Raw genomic sequence first — 22,622 nt, 5'->3', positions numbered from 1 at the left:
ATACTTAATGTGAGTAAGTAAAGAGAGTTTACAGTCTAGCCAGACACCTAGGTATTTACAGTTGTCCACATATTCTAACTCAGAACCGTCCAGAGTAGTGATGCTAGTCGGGCGGGTGGGTGCGGGCAGCAATCACTAGCATTTAAAAGCAGTTGGAGGCCACGGAGGCAGTGTTGTATGGCATTGAAGTTAGTTTGGAGGTTTGTTAACACAGTGTCCAAAGAAGGGCCAGATGTATACAGAATGGTGTCGTCTGCGTAGAGGTGGATCAGAGAATCACCAGCAGCAAGAGTGACATCATTGATATATACAGAGAAAAGAGTCGGCCTGAGAATTGAACCCTGTGGCACCCCCAACAAGACTGCCAGAGGTCCGGACAACAGGCCCTCCGATTTGACACACTGAACTCTGTCTGAGAATTAGACCTCTTCGGCAAGCCGGGAGATGGGCCTAGCTCTAGGTTAACTGGTGCTTGCTTCGGGACAGAGGCGTCAGCCATTTGGATTGCAGCTCGCTAGCTGCGACGATCCGTTGTAAAGGTTCAGAGCTTGTGGTAGGAATCCGGTGGTAGAGAAAAAGCTGATATCGCGCTGTGCAGACTGGCAGGTATTGACCGAGCTGAGGCTGGCTGTTGTCCGAGTTAACGGTGAGGACCGCTAGCAGTGGCTAACTGACTATTAGCTAGTTAGCTGGCTAGCTTCTGATGGGGGTTCCGGTTCTAAAGTATAAAAATAGCAGATCCGTACCACATTGGGTGAGGCGGGTTGCAGGAGAGTATATTCAGTCCGTAGATGGAAAATACGGCACAACAAAATTGTCATTTGCTTATAGTGTTAGGTCGAATGCTGTGAGGTTGAGCATCCCACTGCTACTGTTCTAGATGACTGTTGGGAATATACTAGTAGAAACGGTGGAGCATGTGTTGCTATATTGTTGTAAGTATTCTGTCATTACAGTATGTTGAAGAGAGGGAAAGTGTAGGATCATTGAGGTTGGAAGGGGTTGTATTTTTTTTCTGGGACGGGGGGAGGGTCTATTAGAAGTTAGTAGGGCTCTTTTTACTTTTATTTTTCTTAGAAGTACTAAATTAAGTAGGAGGATTTATAATTATAATTATTTTCAAGCAAAGTGTAAGGGAGTTATACTCCAGTCTAGTATGTGGCGCTATTGTAACATTTATTGGATGCCAACCGCCGTTAAACCTCATCAAAGAAGATGAAGAAGAATTGTAGACCGGGATTAATCACACACTCCAGCACAGTAGGTGGTGGCATGCACCGTTAACGTTTGTTTACGGACTGCTGTTATACCGAAGAAGAAGAACTGCACCGGCGCTGTCGTTATTTATTGAAAATAGATAGCTAGCTAATTCTCTCACCAAGCAATATTAACATTTGTCATTTTGTAATCCAAGTTGTTAAAAAAAACATGACGGAGCCTCAGGCAGCACTGTTACTCAGGAGACAGCTGGCAGGTAATTTATAAAACTGGTGGCTAACGTCAACTCATTTAAAACGTTATACTTAGTTATAAACGGTTTATTTTTTTTTCCGCTGGTCGGGTTGCTATGCTAGCTAACGTTAGCTTAATCCATCTCATTTGGCCCACGTAAAATCTTTGTTTCGGCTTTTACTTTTATCCAATCTAACTACTATCGTGTATATGGTGTGAAATGTCACATCTTGGCTTACTTCATTTTGATAGTTGAATATAGCGAGTCAAATAAAATATGTGGTCTTTAAATATCCTCCCTTGTTGTGTCAACGTTAAGCTAAATCATCTCACATTAGCTAACCAGTGGCAACGAACTAACGTTACAGTTGGCAGTAATTCAACTAACATCGCTACACTATTTTCTATCTTTCCACCAAGTTTGGGGTAATATTTAGTCGTTCGGTGGCTAGCCATCCACGTGTATGTTTGGGGATAACGTTCACGTTTATATGGTTCAACTTTAGCTAAGCTAACTAGATAGCAAGCTAAACGTAACGTGTGTAATATCCCACCCCTTTGTTTTGAACGTGATGTCGATTTCTAACTCAACGTTATCAGACACGCGTCAACTACCAGTCGGTGGTCATTGGACAGCTGGCAGCTTGATTTTTAAATTAAGGGCCGTGCAGGAGTTTCTGAACCACCCGTTTATATATAGTTTTTCCCTCCATGCAGAACAAGTTGTCTCTTGACAGTAAAGGGCAGCATAATGTCTGGTTAACTAGGCATGGCATAATCCCTGCACGCCACCGATTTCCTGGATTGACGCATTGTAGCTCGCTAGCTACCGCAAATAACCGAGGTGCCTGGTGTACATTCAGAAATGTACCTAGTTAGCCTAATATGGCTGTCTGTCAAACTTCAATGACCTGTTCAGAGTGATAGATACCATGTTTATATTGTTAATGTTTTATATTGAAGGGGGATATAGAAATAAATTGTGTACAATAGCATGGTGAAATCATGGGCTATTTTATTTCCTTTTTCATACACATGTAAAAGCTAGACAGACATGCATAAACATACTGCTGCCTCTAGCCAAGTACAATTAAACTCCACGATGTACTTGACTTCAATAAAGTTGAGCGGAGACGTGTGTGTGTGGACTGTATCTCCGACTACATCGAGTCGCCGAAGGTCGAAATTTAAACCCTTACCGTGTACATCTGTTGAAACTCCGTAGCGGTGTGCCTTAATTTGTTTGCTGTAATCCATACTTTTCATTAAAACGTTCGTAAAATACAACCGCCGTCTGTTTCCTCGTAGCTACTGACAGTGACCCGATGTAGTCTGAGTTACACTTTATCGTTGTGTTTTACTTGGCTATTGCTGCACCTTGCCAAGGTTTCTCAGCTGAGAACAGCTCAATCTGAAGCCCCATGTGGCTGTGTTCCAGTGGCCTTCGCTGGCCCTAAACATGATCGCCAGGGTTGCTGTTCAAAGGGGATGTACTACTTCATAACGTGCACTACCAGTCAAAAGTTTGAACACATCTACTCATTCAAAGGTTTTAGTTTTGACTATTTTCTACATTGTAAAAATAATTAAGACATAAAGACAATGAATAAACACATTGAATCAAAAAGTATTAAATCAAACTATATGTATATTTGAGATTCTTCAAAGTAGCCACCCTTTGCCTTGATGACAGCTTTGCACACTCTTGACATTCTCTCAACCAGCTTCACGAGGAATGCTTTTCCAACAGTTTTGAAGGCGTTCCCACATATGCTGAGCACTTGTTGACTGCTTTTCCTTCACTCTGTGGTCCAACTCATCCCACACCATCTCAATTGGGTTGAGATCGGGTGATTGCGGAGGCCAGATGCAGCACTCCATCACTCTCCTTCTTGGGCAAATAGCCCTTACACAGCCTGCAGATGTGTTGGGTCATTGTCCTGTTAAAAAACAAATGATAGTCCCACTAAGCACAAACCAGATGGGATGGTGTATGACTGCAGAATGCTGTAGTAGCCATGCTGGTTAAGTGTGCCTTGAATTCTAAATAAATCACACAGTGTCACCAGCAAAGCACCATCACACCACCTCCTTCATGTCTCATGGTGGGAACCACACATGTGGAGATCATCCGTTCACCTACTCTGCGACTCACAAAGACACGGCGGTTGGAACCAAAAATTTCACATTTGGACTCATCAAACCAAAGGACAGATTTCCACGGTTCTAATGTCCATTGCTTGTGTTTCTTGGCTCGTTTTATTGTCCTTTTAGTCCTTTTTTGTCCTTTTAGTAGTTGATTTTTTTGTTGTAGCAATTTGACCAAGAAGGCCAGATTCACACAGTCTCCTCTGAACAGTTGATGTGTCTTACTTGAACTCTGAAGCATTTATCTGGGCTGCAATCTGAGGTGTATTTAACGCTAATGAACTTATCCTCTGCAGCAGAGGTAACTCTGGGTCTTCCTTTCCTGTGGCGGTCCTCATGAGAGCCAGTTTCATCATTCATTCATCATAAAATAACACTTTTTTTGGGGTTACTACATGATTCCATATCTGTTATTTCATAGTTTTGATGTCTTCACTATTATTCTACAATGTAGAAAATAGTAAAACATTAAGATAAACCCTTGAATGAGTAGGTGTTTCCAAACTTTTGACTAGTACTGTATATAAACCCTGGATTGCTGATGCTATGTATTGGCCAGTGATTGGCTTTGAAGCCACTAGTCGGCCATATTGGTACGCCTTAGTAGGATAGCAGTCCTCTAGAAATGGAGTTTTACAGTATTTCAATTAAATATTTCACGGACACAATTACATATTTTCTATCGTGGTGGGGACAGTAACATTACTACTCTCAAAATAAAATGCTTTAAATATTTTTTTTTAAATATATTTTTATTTGTATATTTAGCTCCACATATTGTAGTTTTAAAGTATGCAGTATGGTGTCTGGGATAGAACAAACATAGCAAAAACTAGTGTAGACGTTAATAAATGCATTACTAGAGCTTCAAAAATATATTTTTTAAATTGAGTGCCAAGATGGCTACCCTTTTGGCTTCAATACAGCGCCCCTGTCAGTCCAGGGTTTATACACATCATTGGTACTACATCAGTTTTCCTTTGACTCCTCGCTCACCCCCATTAATAGTCGTAGTCACTCACCACCATTAACAGCAGTCGTAGTAATAGTCGCTCCCCCCCAGTAACAGCAGTCGTAGTAATAGCCGCTCACCCCCCAGTAACAGCAGTCGTAGTAATAGTCGCTCACCCCCTTGTAACAGCAGTCGTAGTAAGTCGCTCACCCCCCAGTAACAGCAGTCGTAGTAATAGTCGCTCACCCCCCAGTAACAGCAGTCGTAGTAATAGTCGCTCACCCCCCAGTAACAGCAGTCGTAGTAATAGTCGCTCACCCCCCAGTAACAGCAGTCGTAGTAATAGTCGCTCACCCCCCAGTAACAGCAGTCGTAGTAATAGTCGCTCACCCCCCAGTAACAGCAGTCGTAGTAATAGTCGCTCACCCCCCAGTAACAGCAGTCGTAGTAATAGTCGCTCACCCCCCAGTAACAGCAGTCGTAGTAATAGTCGCTCACCCCCCAGTAACAGCAGTCGTAGTAATAGTCGCTCACCCCCCAGTAACAGCAGTCGTAGTAATAGTCGCTCACCCCCCAGTAACAGCAGTCGTAGTAAGTCGCTCACCCCCCAGTAACAGCAGTCGTAGTAAGTCGCTCACCCCCCAGTAACAGCAGTCGTAGTAATAGTCGCTCACCCCCCAGTAACAGCAGTCGTAGTAATAGTCGCTCACCCCCCAGTAACAGCAGTCGTAGTAATAGTCGCTCACCCCCCAGTAACAGCAGTCGTAGTAATAGTCGCTCACCCCCCAGTAACAGCAGTCGTAGTAATAGTCGCTCACCCCCCAGTAACAGCAGTCGTAGTAATAGTCGCTCACCCCCCAGTAACAGCAGTCGTAGTAAGTCGCTCACCCCCAGTAACAGCAGTCGTAGTAATAGCCGCTCACCCCCAGTAACAGCAGTCGTAGTAAGTTGCTCACCCCCCAGTAACAGCAGTCGTAGTAAGTCGCTCACCCCCCAGTAACAGTCGTAGTAAGTCGCTCACCCCCCATTAACAGCAGTCGTAGTAAGTCGCTCACCCCCCAGTAACAGCAGTCGTAGTAATAGTCGCTCACCCCCCAGTAACAGCAGTCGTAGTAATAGTCGCTCACCCCCCAGTAACAGCAGTCGTAGTAATAGTCGCTCACCCCCCAGTAACAGCAGTCGTAGTAATAGTCGCTCACCCCCCAGTAACAGTCGTAGAAATAGTCGCTCACCCCCCAGTAACAGTCGTAGTAATAGTCGCTCACCCCCCATTAACAGCAGTCGTAGTAAGTCGCTCACCCCCCATTAACAGCAGTTGTAGTAATAGTCGCTCACTCCCCATTAACAGCAGTTGTAGTAAGTCGCTCACCCCCCGTAGAACAGCACTGTCAAACAGCACTGTAGAACATCACCGTCGAACAGCACTGTCAAACAGCACTGTAGAACATCACCGTCGAACAGCACTGTCAAACAGCACTGTAGAACATCACCGTAGAACAGCACTGTCAAACATCACCGTAGAACAGCACTGTAGAACATCACCGTAGAACAGCACTGTCAAACATCACCGTAGAACAGCACCGTCAAACATCACCGTAGAACAGCACCGTCAAACATCACCGTAGAACAGCACCGTCAAACATCACCGTAGAACAGCACCGTCAAACATCACCGTAGAACATCACCGTAGAACAGCACTGTCAAACATCACCGTAGAACATCACCGTAGAACAGCACTGTCAAACATCACCGTAGAACAGCACCGTAGAACAGCACTGTCAAACAGCACTGTAGAACATCACCGTAGAACAGCACTGTCAAACATCACCGTAGAACAGCACCGTAGAACAGCACTGTCAAACAGCACTGTAGAACATCACCGTAGAACAGCACTGTCAAACATCACCGTAGAACAGCACCGTAGAACAGCACTGTCAAACAGCACTGTAGAACATCACCGTAGAACAGCACTGTCAAATATCACCGTAGAACAGCACCGTCAAACATCACCGTAGAACATCACCGTAGAACATCACCGTCGAACAGCACTGTCAAACAGCACTGTAGAACATCACCGTAGAACAGCACTGTCAAACATCACCGTAGAACAGCACTGTCAAACATCACCGTAGAACAGCACTGTCAAACATCACCGTAGAACAGCACTGTCAAACATCACCGTAGAACAGCACCGTCAAACATCACCGTAGAACAGCACCGTCAAACATCACCGTAGAACATCACCGTAGAACAGCACTGTCAAACATCACCGTAGAACAGCACTGTCAAACATCACCGTAGAACAGCACCGTCAAACATCACCGTAGAACAGCACCGTCAAACATCACCGTAGAACAGCACTGTCAAACATCACCGTAGAACAGCACTGTCAAACATCACCGTAGAACATCACCGTAGAACAGCACTGTCAAACATCACCGTAGAACAGCACTGTCAAACATCACCGTAGAACAGCACTGTCAAACATCACCGTAGAACAGCACTGTCAAACATCACCGTAGAACAGCACCGTAGAACAGCACCGTAGAACATCACCGTCAAACATCACCGTAGAACAGCACTGTCAAACATCACCGTAGAACAGCACTGTCAAACATCACCGTAGAACAGCACTGTCAAACATCACCGTAGAACAGCACCGTAGAACATCACCGTAGAACAGCACTGTCAAACATCACCGTAGAACAGCACTGTCAAACATCACCGTAGAACAGCACTGTCAAACATCACCGTAGAACAGCACTGTAGAACATCACCGTAGAACAGCACCGTCAAACAGCACTGTCAAACATCACCGTAGAACAGCACCGTCAAACAGCACTGTCAAACATCACCATAGAACAGCACTGTCAAACATCACCGTAGAACAGCACTGTCAAACATCACCGTAGAACAGCACTGTAGAACATCACCGTAGAACAGCACCGTCAAACATCACTGTAGAACATCACCGTCAAACATCAGCGTAGAACAGCACTGTCAAACATCACTGTAGAACAGCACTGTCAAACATCACCGTAGAACAGCACCGTAGAACAGCACCGTCAAACATCACCGTAGAACAGCACCGTCAAACATCACCGTAGAACAGCACCGTCAAACATCACCGTAGAACAGCACTGTCAAACATCACCGTAGAACAGCACCGTCAAACAGCACTGTCAAACATCACCGTAGAACAGCACCGTCAAACAGCACTGTCAAACATCACCGTAGAACAGCACTGTCAAACATCACCATAGAACAGCACCGTCAAACAGCACTGTCAAACATCACCGTAGAACAGCACCGTCAAACAGCACTGTCAAACATCACCGTAGAACATCACCGTAGAACAGCACTGTCAAACATCACCGTAGAACAGCACTGTCAAACATCAGCGTAGAACAGCACTGTCAAACATCACCGTAGAACAGCACCGTTGAACAGCACTGTCAAACATCACCGTAGAACAGCACTGTCAAACATCACCGTAGAACAGCACCGTCAAACATCACCGTAGAACATCACCGTCAAACATCACCGTCAAACATCACCGTCAAACATCACCGTAGAACAGCACCGTAGAACATCACCGTAGAAAAGCACTGTCAAACATCACCGTAGAACAGCACCGTCAAACATCACTGTAGAACAGCACTGTCAAACATCACCGTAGAACAGCACTGTCAAACATCACCGTAGAACAGCACTGTCAAACATCACCGTAGAACAGCACCGTAGAACAGCACTGTCAAACATCACCGTAGAACAGCACTGTAGAACAGCACTGTCAAACATCACCGTAGAACAGCACCGTCAAACATCACCGTAGAACAGCACTGTCAAACATCACCGTAGAACATCACCGTCGAACAGCACTGTCAAACATCACCGTAGAACAGCACCGTAGAACAGCACTGTCAAACATCACCGTAGAACAGCACCGTCAAACATCACTGTAGAACAGCACCGTAGAACAGCACTGTCAAACATCACCGTAGAACAGCACCGTAGAACAGCACTGTCAAACATCACCGTAGAACAGCACCGTAGAACAGCACTGTCAAACATCACCGTAGAACAGCACTGTCAAACATCACCGTAGAACAGCACTGTCAAACATCACCGTAGAACAGCACTGTCAAACATCACTGTAGAACAGCACTGTCAAACATCACCGTAGAACAACACTGTAGAACAGCACTGTCAAACATCACCGTAGAACAGCACTGTCAAACATCACCGTAGAACAGCACCGTCAAACATCACTGTAGAACAGCACCGTAGAACAGCACTGTCAAACATCACCGTAGAACAGCACCGTAGAACAGCACTGTCAAACATCACCGTAGAACAGCACCGTAGAACAGCACTGTCAAACATCACCGTAGAACAGCACTGTCAAACATCACCGTAGAACAGCACTGTCAAACATCACCGTAGAACAGCACTGTCAAACATCACCGTAGAACAGCACTGTCAAACATCACCGTAGAACAGCACTGTCAAACATCACTGTAGAACAGCACCGTCAAACATCACCGTAGAACAGCACCGTCAAACATCACCGTAGAACATCACTGTCAAACATCACCGTAGAACAGCACTGTCAAACATCACCGTAGAACAGCACTGTCAAACATCACCGTAGAACAGCACTGTCAAACATCACCGTAGAACAGCACTGTCAAACATCACCGTAGAACAGCACTGTCAAACATCACCGTAGAACAGCACTGTAGAACATCACCGTAGAACAGCACCGTAGAACAGCACTGTCAAACAGCACCGTAGAACAGCACCGTCAAACATCACCGTAGAACAGCACCGTCAAACATCACCGTAGAACAGCACCGTCAAACATCACCGTAGAACAGCACCGTCAAACATCACCGTAGAACAGCACTGTCAAACATCACCGTAGAACAGCACTGTCAAACATCACCGTAGAACAGCACTGTCAAACATCACTGTAGAACAGCACTGTCAAACATCACCGTAGAACAGCACTGTCAAACATCACCGTAGAACAGCACTGTCAAACATCACCGTAGAACAGCACTGTCAAACATCACCGTAGAACAGCACTGTCAAACATCACTGTAGAACAGCACTGTCAAACATCACCGTAGAACAGCACCGTCAAACATCACCGTAGAACTGCACCGTCAAACATCACCGTAGAACAGCACTGTCAAACATCACCGTAGAACAGCACCGTCAAACATCACCGTAGAACATCACCGTCAAACATCACCGTAGAACAGCACTGTAGAACATCACCGTAGAACAGCACCGTAGAACAGCACTGTCAAACATCACCGCAGAACAGCACTGTCAAACATCACCGTAGAACAGCACTGTAGAACAGCACCGTCAAACATCAACGTAGAACAGCACCGTCAAACATCACCGTAGAACATCACTGTAGAACAGCACCGTCAAACATCACCGTAGAACAGCACCGTCAAACATCACCGTAGAACAGCACCGTCAAACATCACCGTAGAACATCACTGTCAAACATCACCGTAGAACAGCACTGTCAAACATCACCGTAGAACAGCACTGTCAAACATCACCGTAGAACAGCACTGTCAAACATCACCGTAGAACAGCACCGTAGAACAGCACCGTCAAACATCACCGTAGAACAGCACTGTCAAACATCACCGTAGAACAGCACTGTCAAACATCACCGTAGAACAGCACTGTCAAACATCACCGTAGAACAGCACTGTCAAACATCACCGTAGAACAGCACTGTAGAACATCACCGTAGAACAGCACCGTCAAACATCACCGTAGAACAGCACTGTCAAACATCACCGTAGAACAGCACTGTCAAACATCACCTTAGAACAGCACTGTCAAACATCACCGTAGAACAGCACTGTCAAACATCACCGTAGAACAGCACTGTCAAACATCACCGTAGAACAGCACTGTAGAACATCACCGTAGAACAGCACTGTCAAACATCACTGTAGAACAGCACTGTCAAACATCACCGTAGAACAGCACTGTCAAACATCACTGTAGAACAGCACTGTCAAACATCACCGTAGAACAGCACTGTCAAACATCACCGTAGAACAGCACTGTCAAACATCAGCGTAGAACAGCACTGTCAAACATCACCGTAGAACAGCACCGTCAAACATCACCGTAGAACAGCACCGTCAAACATCACCGTAGAACAGCACTGTCAAACATCACCGTAGAACAGCACCATCAAACATCACCGTAGAACATCACCGTCAAACATCACCGTAGAACAGCACTGTAGAACATCACCGTAGAACAGCACTGTCAAACATCACCGTAGAACAGCACTGTCAAACATCACCGTAGAACAGCACTGTAGAACAGCACCGTCAAACATCAACGTAGAACAGCACCGTCAAACATCACCGTAGAACATCACTGTAGAACAGCACCGTCAAACATCACCGTAGAACAGCACCGTCAAACATCACCGTAGAACAGCACCGTCAAACATCACCGTAGAACATCACTGTCAAACATCACCGTAGAACAGCACTATCAAACATCACCGTCGAACAGCACCGTAGAACAGCACCGTCAAACATCACCGTAGAACAGCACCGTCAAACATCACCGTAGAACAGCACTGTCAAACATCACCGTAGAACAGCACTGTCAAACATCACCGTAGAACAGCACTGTAGAACATCACCGTAGAACAGCACCGTCAAACATCACCGTAGAACAGCACTGTCAAACATCACCGTAGAACAGCACTGTCAAACATCACCGTAGAACAGCACTGTCAAACATCACCGTAGAACAGCACTGTCAAACATCACCATAGAACAGCACTGTCAAACATCACCGTAGAACAGCACTGTCAAACATCACCGTAGAACAGCACTGTCAAACATCACCGTAGAACAGCACTGTAGAACATCACCGTAGAACAGCACTGTCAAACATCACCGTAGAACAGCACTGTCAAACATTACTGTAGAACAGCACTGTCAAACATCACCGTAGAACATCACCGTAGAACAGCACCGTAGAACAGCACTGTCAAACATTGTATTTCGAATGGGAAAAAAACTGTTAAAATGTTTTCTCTTGATTTCGCAGAGCTCAATAAGAACCCAGTGGAGGGATTCTCAGCAGGTTTGATAGACGATAACGACCTCTACAGATGGGAAGTCTTAATCATCGGCCCACCAGACACATGCTAGTAAGTCTGCCAGCCCAGTTCCACTCTGAGTTTGCTGTGCGGATGGGTTGATGAGTCAGCTGGGGAGTATTTGTATGTGGGTATGTATTTTAGTGGTGCGCGGTTCAGCTATCGCTAACAACCCATCTGTTTTCTCTGCTGCTTCAATCTCGAAGCAAAGACGTTTAGGGACCGGGGAGAAAATGCAGTAGACCTAACTCCCCATAACCATGGGGACTGCGGGTTATGAGTCAACCCGAGAGCACCACTAATGTATATGTCATGTACAACAGTTGTCTGTCAAAATGTCTAGATCTTACCCAACCCCCCCTGCTATTGGACCATAACGACTGGCATTTCTCTCTGCCTTCCTGTTCACAGTGAAGGTGGTGTGTTCAAAGCACACCTCACGTTTCCCAAAGACTACCCTCTCAGGCCACCTAAAATGACATTTATCACAGATATATGGCACCCTAATGGTAAGTATGGGTCAATTGTACTGGGTGTTTTTTTTTTTTTTTCTCCTCGGGGTGGGGGGGGGGGGGGGGTCTGTTTTACTGTTTGGGAAATGTCAGCTATCCCTCTGGAGGATCAGTTGTGTTTCTCATTAAAGTAAAGACTTTTATGGAATGCACCAAAATCCTTGTTTACACACACACACACACACACATCAATAAATGGATGTTTACATGAAAGGTTTCAATAGAACACAAGTCTAATTTCATGTCTGTTGTCCTGTTTGCAGTTGACAAGAACGGTGCCGTATGTATATCTATTTTACACGAGCCTGGTGAGGATAAGTACGGCTACGAGAAGCCTGAGGAGCGCTGGCTGCCCATCCACACGGTGGAAACCATCATGATTAGTGTTATCTCTATGTTGGCGGACCCGAACGGAGACTCGCCTGCCAATGTCGACGCTGCAGTGAGTCTCATTTTCACCCGAGGGGCCAAATCACTGGTTTAAGCTCACACGGATTAGTTCTTTATACATAGACAATCAGTGGATTGTTGTTTGGGACAAAAGGAGTAAATGGGGATTTCGATTCTGTCTCTTTTTAGTGCACATCATTCTGAATATATTCTGAATGTTGCAGGTTCTCTAACATCAAATTTGTATTTTTGTGGAGAGCAGAACTGTCATCATCTTTGAACTTAAATGTTTTTGCACCTTTGATTCCCCCTGCAGAAAGAGTGGAGGGAAGACCGACATGGGGAATTTAAAAGGAAAGTGGCCCGTTGTGTAAGAAAGAGCCAAGAGACTGCCTTTGAGTGAATTTTATCAAGCTGCGTCTAGCTTCACTTTTTCAGGGTAAGAATAGTGGACTTTTGGTCTTTCACAAGTCATGTCTTGTAGTTTTGAAGAGGTCCCAATGTGATTATACTGCATCTCTGAGTCACTTATCCAACTGTTCACACTTTTGTTCGTACCTGTTGCATTTTCTGAAGACACTCTACTGGAAGTGTATTACAGTATATCAATATGTTTCAAGTTGTCGTCTTCCACAGGTCTCCAATTTGAGAAACAACATGGCACTGTTTTCCTGCACTCTGCTACCCGATTGCCAGGCTCGTCTTCATTGCATTTGGCAGAAACCGTCTGGCAACAATAGGCTGCAATAGAACTTAACAGCTGTTGCCACATGCTGACCGAAAACTGCCACACAAGTGCCAACTCGAAAACAACAAAACAGAAGATGAATAACACGTTTTTTTTGAAGTCTATGAACTTTTCAGGAAGAGATTGTAAAGATCTGTATATAGCACAGACCTAAAACTGGATAATATATAAACTGTTCCTACCCATCCAGCAAGACACATAGTACCAAATAAGTAGTGCTTCTTTAGGTAGAATTTGAGCCCTGTGAGTTATTGACGTTTTTAGTCCTCTTCCCCGTTCAACATCCACTCTAGTGTGTATTAGTGTAGGTATGTTACAGGTTGCTTTGATGGACAGGAAGCCTTGAAGAAGGCAGAATGGTAAGAATGCGATGCTGTTGTAGAATCCCACTATTGGAGAACAGCGGAGTTCGGGTTCTAGAATGACCGGAATATCGGGCCAAAATGGCATTTATGGCAGAGGGTGCACTAGAATAGACACATTCTGTAGCATGCTTGTCATGTTAGGTTTCTTCACCCTTAGCACCAAGGAAAATTCACCATTTTAAAATATGAATAAGTTTATAGAGGCAAGTCTTTATTTTGGATTTTTAACACCATTAGGAACTTCCCCTATCATGATGCACATGTACCCCGAATTGATCACATACCTCATTTGTCAAGTTCAGGTGTGTTTCTTTGGAGATGGACATAGCCATTACAAGTCATGCATTCACAAATTGAGCTCGTAGTTAGGTTTTTAATTATACATTTTTTAAAAAGTGCCTCCTATTAAATTGCTTGGCAATTGCACCCTGTATTGAACCAGAGTTAGTTTCAGAGAAGTCAAGAGAAATTGTTAACCGCTTAAGTGTTATTTTATAACCCTTCACACCAGTACAATGTATAATCAAACATATTGGTAACCATTTGGTGTAGCAATAACCTTCCCCAGATGTGTGGTGTACGGTCTTATATTTGTTTTTAATATTCTGATGAGATTTAGGGGAGCTATTTCTCTTAAGAGTCACCTTGATGAAACAGATGAATTTACAACACTTGGTTTCCTTTGTGTGGTGTCATAGGTAGGATTTGTTATGCATGCTTTAACGTTAGGTTTCCATGCTGGTAGTAGTGTCTGGGTTTTGATTTAAAATGTATGTTTGTGCCATGTTTTATTTTCCCTTCCTCTCTTCCCCCCCCCCCCCCCCCCTGGTGTTTGATTTTATTCTGGCTCTGATGGACTATTGCAGTTTACTTGCCTAATGTACAAAGACAAAATTCTGATGTATATTTTTCACGGTATGAAAATTGTCACCTTGTGTAGTGAGTTCTTCTAAAATATGATTCCCCCTCCAATAATTGTTGGGGTGTTTTATTTTAATGAAAATTATATGTACAATGTTTTGTCATATTACCAGACATGTACTTCTTTGTTACACACATGATCTTACTTCCTAGCATGTTCTCATGTGTATCATGTGGTGTCTGAACCCCTAGGTCAGGGTATCCCAAACTTGGTCCTTCGAGGACTTGCTTCCGTTCAGCCACTAGAGCATTAATGAAGTTGTGCGCTGATGTTGGGCGATTAGGCCTGCCTCGCATTCAGAAACTCCAATTCATCCCAAATGTGTTCAATGGGGTTGAGGTCAGGACTCTGTGTAGGCCAGTCAAGTTCTTCTACATCAATCTCGACAAACCATTTCTGTATGGACCTCGCTTTGTTGATGGGGGGGCATTGTTATGCTTAAATAGGAAAAGGACCTTCCCCAAACTGTTGCCACAAAGTTGGAAGCACAGAATCGTTTAGAATGTTAAGATTTTCCTTCACTTGAACTAAGGGGCCAAGCCAAACCATTATTCCTCCTCCACCAAACTTTACAGTTGGCACTATGCATTCGGGTAGGTAGTGTTCTCCTGGCATCTGCCAAACCCAGATTTGTTTGTGGGACTGCCAGATGGTGAAGTGTGATTCGTCACTCCAGAGAACGCGTTTCTACTGTTCCAGAGTCCAATGGTGGCGAGCTTTACACCACTCCAGCCGACGCTTGGCATTGCACATGGTGATTTTAGGCTTGTGTGCGGCTGCTCGGCCACGGAAACCCAATTCATGAAGCTCCATATTAACAGTTCTTGTGCTGACATTGCCTCCAATGTAGTGAGTTTTGTAACCGAGGACAGATGATTTTTACGAGCTTCAGCATTCGGCGGTCCAGTTCTGTGAGCTTGTGTGGTCTACCACTTCGCAACTGAGCCGTTGTTGCTCCTAGACATTTCCACTTCACCATAACAGCACTTACAGTTGACCAGGGCAGCTCTAGCAGGGCAAAAAATTGACGAACTGACTATGATGGCGCCACGTTGAAAGTCACAGCTCTTCAGTTAAGCCATTCTACTGCCAATGTTTGTCTATGGAGATTGCATGGCGGTGGGCTCAATTTTATACACCTGTCAGCAACAGGTGTGGCTGAAATAGCCGAATCCACTAATTTGAAGGGGTGTCTACATACTTTTGTATACATAGTGTATCATGTAGTTGTCACACAACACATTAAGCTAGATTTAGCAAGTATCTGTGACTCATTGATATCATTAACAATAAACAATTGAATACTGTCACTTGGCACAAATGTGGGAATAGTGTGTGTGTTAGTAGTTTCTCATATTCAGAAGAAAGCCAAGTATCACTTTCACACAATGTGAGGTGTTGCGATTGCCACAGACTTATTCCCTTTCCCCACATGAACTGCTGGCTGGGCAGAGATCTCAGGAAAGCAGGTTTCGGGGATCTGTGCCAAGAACAGGCTCCAGTCTAGACAATGCAAGTACCACTTAACCTTATGCCCAGCAAATGTCTCACGCTTTTCAACCAATCCCAAATTATTATGAAGATCATTCATAATAACATGTAGGTATAGCTAAACACACGTACCTAATGCATGCATTCTCATTGATCTGAAACAATATGCAAGGTAGATGTACGCAGTCAATACAGATTTGGAAACTTCTTAGTGTATTATTTCACAATGCATATCAGTCAAAGATGCCACTTACTTTTCAAGGCAACTTCGGAAAGATGCTGGTACACCTGTCGAATAGAGAATTTATTGTCACCGCCTACTTTCAGCTCTGTGATCTCGCGATACCAAACCAAAAAGCCACGGAACCATCATGGCTGAGGGTATGTGACTGATTTGTTGAACATTTTTTTTTACGCCCTTTCTTTCTAAGACTCGAATTAAATACATTATTTTAATGGCTATACTGTATTTGATTTAATTGGGATTTGCAATGTTATAAAAACATAAACGACTGTCTCCCCTTCGTCTTGTACAGTTAGTTGCTAATTTTCACTTGCAACTCAGTAGCTCGTCGGGTGGTATGTTGTTGGGTTGGGCGGAGAAGGCAACTAAACGTTGGCTAGTTTAGCAGGCTAGCCACTTAATACGCCGGGTGGTTGGACTCAATGAACGGGATTGGTAACTAAAGAAAGCAGAATTTACTAACGCAGAATGCACAAGGAAGGTGATTATTCCACGCGACCATTTGATATTAGTCAACGTTATTATTTTTGTAACTTAGCAAATCGACCCGAGAACGGGTTCATTTTTATGATGAGCATTATAATGTTACAATGTACCGTTAGTTAGCTAACTTTGGCTACAGTACCATGCTAGATAGTTAAATTAAGCATTGTAACCAAATGCAAAATTGCTGTTGTCATTGAGCACGTATTTTTCTTGTAACTAGCGAAAATGTTTGAGTGTTTGACGAGTGTGATGTATCAATTTGGCTTCAGTCAAGATGAATTGGCTAATTTGCTTGCTTTGACAGCACTGTTAGTGCCTCGATCATGTGTTGTTTAGTTGTGACTACAGCCAGTTTAAACATGTTTACATTCAGCTGTGTTTCGTTGCATCCTCATCGAAGAGTGAATGTAGAGTAGGCCTACAGTACTAGCTTGCTAATTACTCGGTATAAATTAAAATGATATACCAGTTGGTGTGTGTGCTGCCTTTTAACTGGAACATGCATTGATTTCGTTTAGTATTTCCCTTTTTTTTTCAAGTCAGTCAATCATTTCTCACTAGCTAGATTGCGTAAACTTGTCACTCTTCCATTGTGGTCCCAAGTGCTGTGGACACTTAGAGAAAGCTAGATTTTTTTATTGGTCCTATAAAGTTTATTTTTAAGATGTCTAAAAGTGCTGAGTTGAAGATAAGAAGCTTATAACATGCACAACATTGGCAATCATATCCCTTTTCAAAATGAATGGAACGTTATGAATGAAGTGTGACAATAAGTTGCACTGTGGTAATATATGTGACCCTGAAACAGTTTTTTCGTTAAACAGCTCAGCCTATCTTGCTGTTGCAGCAGTGATCCTTTCCTGTGGCCGTTGATCAGGTGGTACTGGCAGCCGTCCATTCCCCATGACAATAGCCCAATGACTGTATATGAAGCTATAGCCAGTCAGCTAGTTAACCCTCTGACCCGTGGGAGGGCAAAGTTATGTGCTGCCTCAGCATTCAGTCTTCACTCAAATGTTAGCAGAAATGGGAAGGAAATGGAAGCGGGAAGTTATGTGCACTCCTGGGTTGAGTGGGCTCTGACACGTAATACGCTTTAACGAGAAACATCCCTAGCTTATATCTAGGCAGGAACCTGCCTGGAGAAATACTAGGCATCCTTGAAACAATACAACTCTCATTTGGGTTACTATAGTAAGAGAAAATTAGACGGGTTAGTTTTACTGTTTGTTTGTACAACGTCTATTTTGGTTAATTTCCTAATCTGGACAAACAACACAAAGCATTGTGAGCCAGAATGTGCTTAATGCAACCCTAATCCAGCATAAGGCTCTCTACTAGCTTCCCTGTTCTCTTCACCTCCTCCATTTGCCTCTCTACCTCTCAACTCACTCTGTCTCTTCCCTCTCTCTGTGCCACAGAGGAGGTGGCCAAGCTGCAGAAGCACCTAGCCTTGCTGAGGCAGGAGTATGTGAAGATGCAGCAGAAGCTGGCTGACACAGAGAGGCGATGTGCCGTGCTGGCTGCTCAAACCTCCGGCCAGGGCTCCACCAACACCTTCGGAACCGGGGCAGGAGACACCTTCATCAGCCGTCTGCTTGACATCGTGGCCCAGCTCTACCAGCAGGACCAGTACAGGTGAGGGGAACAGGAGGGGAAGAGGTGTGATATAATGTATGCAGCAACGTGTGCTGTTGCCATGGTTACAGTCAGAAAGAGGACCAGCTGGGTTTTTTTTTTTTTTTCTTAATGTGGAAAAGCCAAGAAAAGGGAAAATTGCACTTGATGTGATATTCATTGTTTTATTAATTGATGTCATATTCATTGTTCAATGACACCCAATTATCAATTATTTCCGGTGGTTATACCAAGGTCTTATATTCTACGATTCACAGCTTTCTACCGAAGTCCTAGGAAAATATATGCAACACCTAGTTACTGTAGTTATGGACATGGGCTATATTCTTTCTCACTTGTGTTGTGACTGTTGCCATGTTTGTAGTGATCTGAAGGTGACGGTTGGAGAGATGACACTCAACGCTCACAAGTTTGTCCTGGCTGCTCGCAGTGATGCCTGGAGCCTGGCCAACCTGGCCTCCACCTCAGAACTGGACCTGTCTGGTGAGTTGAGCATCCTCCCTGCTGTCACGCTATCGGTCACAATGCCCCAGAATGTACCCTAAGAAAATAGACGAGTCCACTGTTTTTTGGAAAATGCTCTACAAACTGTCTTCCAACAAATGCATTAAAAGCAGTGTAGCTACAGTTAAGTAAAGTTACATTTCATTCCACTCTGGGTCGTTAACACTGTCTTTTCGACCATGCTGGGTGTTCCAGATGCCAAACCGGAGGTTGCCATGGCAATGTTGCGCTGGGCCTACACAGACAACCTGGAGCTCAGCGAGGACGATGCCTTCCTCATCGACCTGATGAAGCTGGCCAACCGCTTCCAACTGCAGCTGCTTCGAGAGAGGTAGGCAGGGGCTGCCTGACACACACTGTCCCTGTTTGAGAGAATCAGTTCTGCTCAGTCGCTGATGACCTTGCCTCGTAGATGACTACTCGTTACGGTTTGTAGATTAGTTGGTGACTGCACTGTTACCGACTGTCATCTAAAACTCACAGTCCCTCTATGCTCTTTGTGTTTTCCTATCTTCTAGGCTATGAATGCATTGTACAATATCTCCCATTGACGTCAATGTCCTCAAATATTGCTTTTTTGTTCTCTTGGAAAAGGTGTGAGAAAGGGGTGATGTCATCGGTGAACGTGAGAAACTGTATCCGGTTCTACCAGACGGCCGAGGAGCTGGATGCCACAACCCTCATGAACTACTGTGGAGAGATCATCGCCAGCCACTGGGTGAGTCTCCGCTGTCCAACTGACTGTTCTCTGTTATTAGCTAGCTAATAAATGTACTGAGTAAGAGCAAACGTAGCTAGCAAATAAAGCCTGATAATACCAGTGATGGTGTAGACCTAAATCAGCATGTTGTTTGTGCACCAGTATCGTCCAAATCAAAGAAGAATATGTTAGCTACATGAACGAAGTAGCTAAGAGAACATGCAAAAGCTTATAGAGTCCCCTAGGAGTCACTTATCAACACTTTAGTTCCTACCCTGTCACATTAACTCGTCCCTGGCATTTTAATTCGTTGTCATCTCAAACACTGTATTCAAAGTGCCCACTATTAAATTCTAACTATATAAGTAGAATAGTCTTTGTATTTCCATGATTCCAACAGTTTTGCTCGAATTCGCAAGTCAAATCACAATTGCAACATTTGGTTAAAAATAAGTCCTAGATTATTTGCCTATCGTGCAGCCCTATGTGGCAGTGTGGAAATTATCTCAATTGAGCAGTGTTGTAAAGTACTCAAGTAAAAATACTTTAAAGTACTACTGAAGTTTTTTGTTTGTTGGTATCTGTACTTTACTAGTTTTTTTGACAACTTATACTTTTACTTCACTGCATTCCTAAAGAAAATACAGTACTTTTTACTCCACACATTTTCCCTGACACCTAAAAGTACTCGTTACATTTTGAATGCTTAGCAGGACAAGGAAATGGTGAAATTCACACACTTATTAAGAGAACATCCCTACTGCCTCTGATCTGGAGGACTCACTAAACACACACGCTTTGTTTGTAAATGATGTCTGAGTGTTGGAGTGTGCCCCTGGCTATCTGTAAATTATGTCTGAGTGTTGGAGTGTTCCCCTGGCTATCTGTAAATGATGTCTGAGTGTTGGAGTGTGCCCCTGGCTATCTGTAAATGATGTCTGAGTGTTGGAGTGTTCCCCTGGCTATCTGTAAATTATGTCTGAGTGTTGGAGTCTTCCCCTGGCTATCTGTAAATGATGTCTGAGTGTTGGAGTGTGCCCCTGGCTATCTGTAAACGATGTCTGAGTGTTGGAGTGTTCCCCTGGCTATCTGTAAACGATGTCTGAGTGTTGGAGTGTTCCCCTGGCTATCTGTAAATAAAAAGAACATGGTGTTGTCTGGTTTGCTTAATATAATGAATTTGATATTATTTATACTTTTGATACTTAAGTGTATTTTATCAATTACATTTACTTTTGATACTTAAGTATATTCAAAACCAAATTATTTTAGGCTGTTACTCAAGTAGTATTTTACTGGGTGACTTGCTTGAGTAACTTTCTATTAACACATCTTTACTTTTACTCAAGTCTGACAATTGGTTACTTTTTCCACCACTGCAATTGAGTGCAGGAAATGCAGAAATTATTTAAGTGCTGAAATTTGTTTTGTTTGCAGGTGAATTGTTTTATACTGTTCAATCAGAATGGAGAGACTCATTGAAACCACTTAGAATGTATGTGTTGCCACCCTGGGATCACGCACTACCCATAAAGCACCCTGGGATCACTCACTACCCATAATGCACCCTAGGATCACTCACTACTCATAAAGCACCCTGGGATCACTCACTACCCATAAAGCACCCTGGGATCACTCACTACCCATAATGCACCCTAGGATCACTCACTACTCATAAAGCACCCTGGGATCACTCACTACTCATAAAGCACCCTGGGATCACTCACTACTCATAAAGCACCCTGGGATCACTCACTACTCATAAAGCACCCTGGGATCACTCACTACTCATAAAGCACCCTGGGATCACTCACTACTCATAAAGCACCCTGGGATCACTCACTACTCATAAAGCACCCTGGGATCACTCACTACTCATAAAACACCCTAGGATCACTCACTAATCATAAAGCACCCTAGGATCACTCACTACTCATAAAGCACCCTAGGATCACTCACTATCCATAAAGCAAATGTAGAGCTTTTATTATTCAAAAACTAAAAATCCTGTCAAATACCGTCCATATTTTAATTGTATTTAAAAAAAATAATAAATACTGTGATATATTTTGGCTATATCGCCCAGCCCTACTTTCCCCTGGTCTATGTCATGGAAAGAGCAGGTGTTCATAATGTTTAGTGCCCTGTGTATATATCTATATAAAAAAATGACATTATATTTTGGGCCTCTGCTGCTAAATGAATATAGGATAAACACTACACTGACTGTCCCAACTGTAGACAGGATTATACTGTCTCCTTAACTGTCCTCGTCTAAAGATAAATATATTTTAAAACGCCTTCAATGGAAACGATTGCATTCAATAATGTATCAGTTGTTCCCAGCAGCTGAATCTCTGGAAGGTATCACTACGTTCCCCATGGAAACAAGTCCTCTGTTCTGTATCCATTTGTCCAGTCTCTGGGGGTAATACACCTCGTCTTTTAGTCCTGAGCCCAGACTGGAGTTATCTCTCTTTTCTCTCGCCCTGCTGTGTCAAGAAAACCCTTCGTTTTATAACCTCGTAAATCCCTTCGCTCGTCTTCCGGAGCCCCGTGATTCTCAAGGTTACGTTTATGATCAGGACTCAGGAAATGTCTGGTCATCTTCAGCCACCTGACTGACTGACCGACCGACTGCTTTTAGTGCTGCTGCTCAATCTGTTGTGTCATTCTACCTTTACTACTCTGGCAGAGACTTTGATTAGAGGTTTGGAGTGAGGAGGAGATGGCTCTCATTTCAATAGGAATACAATTTGACACCCTCGAAGTGTTTTCATTAAAGACAGACAACTAGGGCTGGGTGATATATCAAATTAACTGGGATGTATTAGTGCAATGTTCAAAATGACTGTATGTTACACCTTAACACTGTATCGCAAAAATCTAGGTTTTTATTCAT

General features: G+C 43.8%; 3 protein-coding genes across 13 annotated transcripts in view; 2 read left to right on the top strand and 1 right to left on the bottom strand.

The window, feature by feature from the left end:
• spns3 (spinster homolog 3 (Drosophila)) overlaps positions 1-2,915 on the bottom strand; it is a 37,276-nt gene extending 34,361 nt beyond the window's left edge. For 7 of the 9 annotated variants that reach the window (XM_036989616.1, XM_036989622.1, XM_036989617.1 and 4 more), the window contains exon 1: positions 2,652-2,914. The gene's annotated coding sequence lies outside the window, so the exon portion shown is untranslated. Of the gene's footprint in view, positions 1-2,651 lie in introns of all 9 variants that reach the window. The other 2 variants (XM_036989621.1, XM_036989623.1) reach the window with 1 other exon arrangement.
• LOC110533316 (ubiquitin-conjugating enzyme E2 G1) lies at positions 1,278-14,826 on the top strand. Its single transcript, XM_036989624.1, has 6 exons — positions 1,278-1,474; positions 11,669-11,771; positions 12,132-12,229; positions 12,496-12,674; positions 12,939-13,061; positions 13,259-14,826. Exons 1-5 carry the CDS (start codon positions 1,429-1,431, stop codon positions 13,023-13,025), a joined length of 513 nt encoding a protein of 170 aa, XP_036845519.1. The 5' UTR covers positions 1,278-1,428; the 3' UTR covers positions 13,026-13,061; positions 13,259-14,826.
• Positions 14,827-15,323: 497 nt separating this feature from the next.
• Positions 15,324-22,622, top strand: part of ankfy1 (ankyrin repeat and FYVE domain containing 1) — a 38,340-nt gene continuing 31,041 nt past the window's right edge. For 2 of the 3 annotated variants that reach the window (XM_021617406.2, XM_036989613.1), the window contains exons 1-5: positions 16,538-16,873; positions 18,300-18,516; positions 18,881-18,999; positions 19,216-19,351; positions 19,615-19,738. In XM_021617406.2, the coding sequence (XP_021473081.2) occupies positions 16,861-16,873; positions 18,300-18,516; positions 18,881-18,999; positions 19,216-19,351; positions 19,615-19,738 (609 nt within the window). In that variant the 5' untranslated portion in view covers positions 16,538-16,860. The other variant, XM_036989614.1, reaches the window with a different exon arrangement.

This window comes from Oncorhynchus mykiss, chromosome 10 (assembly GCF_013265735.2).
Source record: "Oncorhynchus mykiss isolate Arlee chromosome 10, USDA_OmykA_1.1, whole genome shotgun sequence".
Lineage (NCBI taxonomy): Eukaryota > Metazoa > Chordata > Actinopteri > Salmoniformes > Salmonidae > Oncorhynchus > Oncorhynchus mykiss.
Note: the sequence above shows the minus strand (reverse complement) of the source record. Positions and strands in the feature narration are given on the sequence as shown.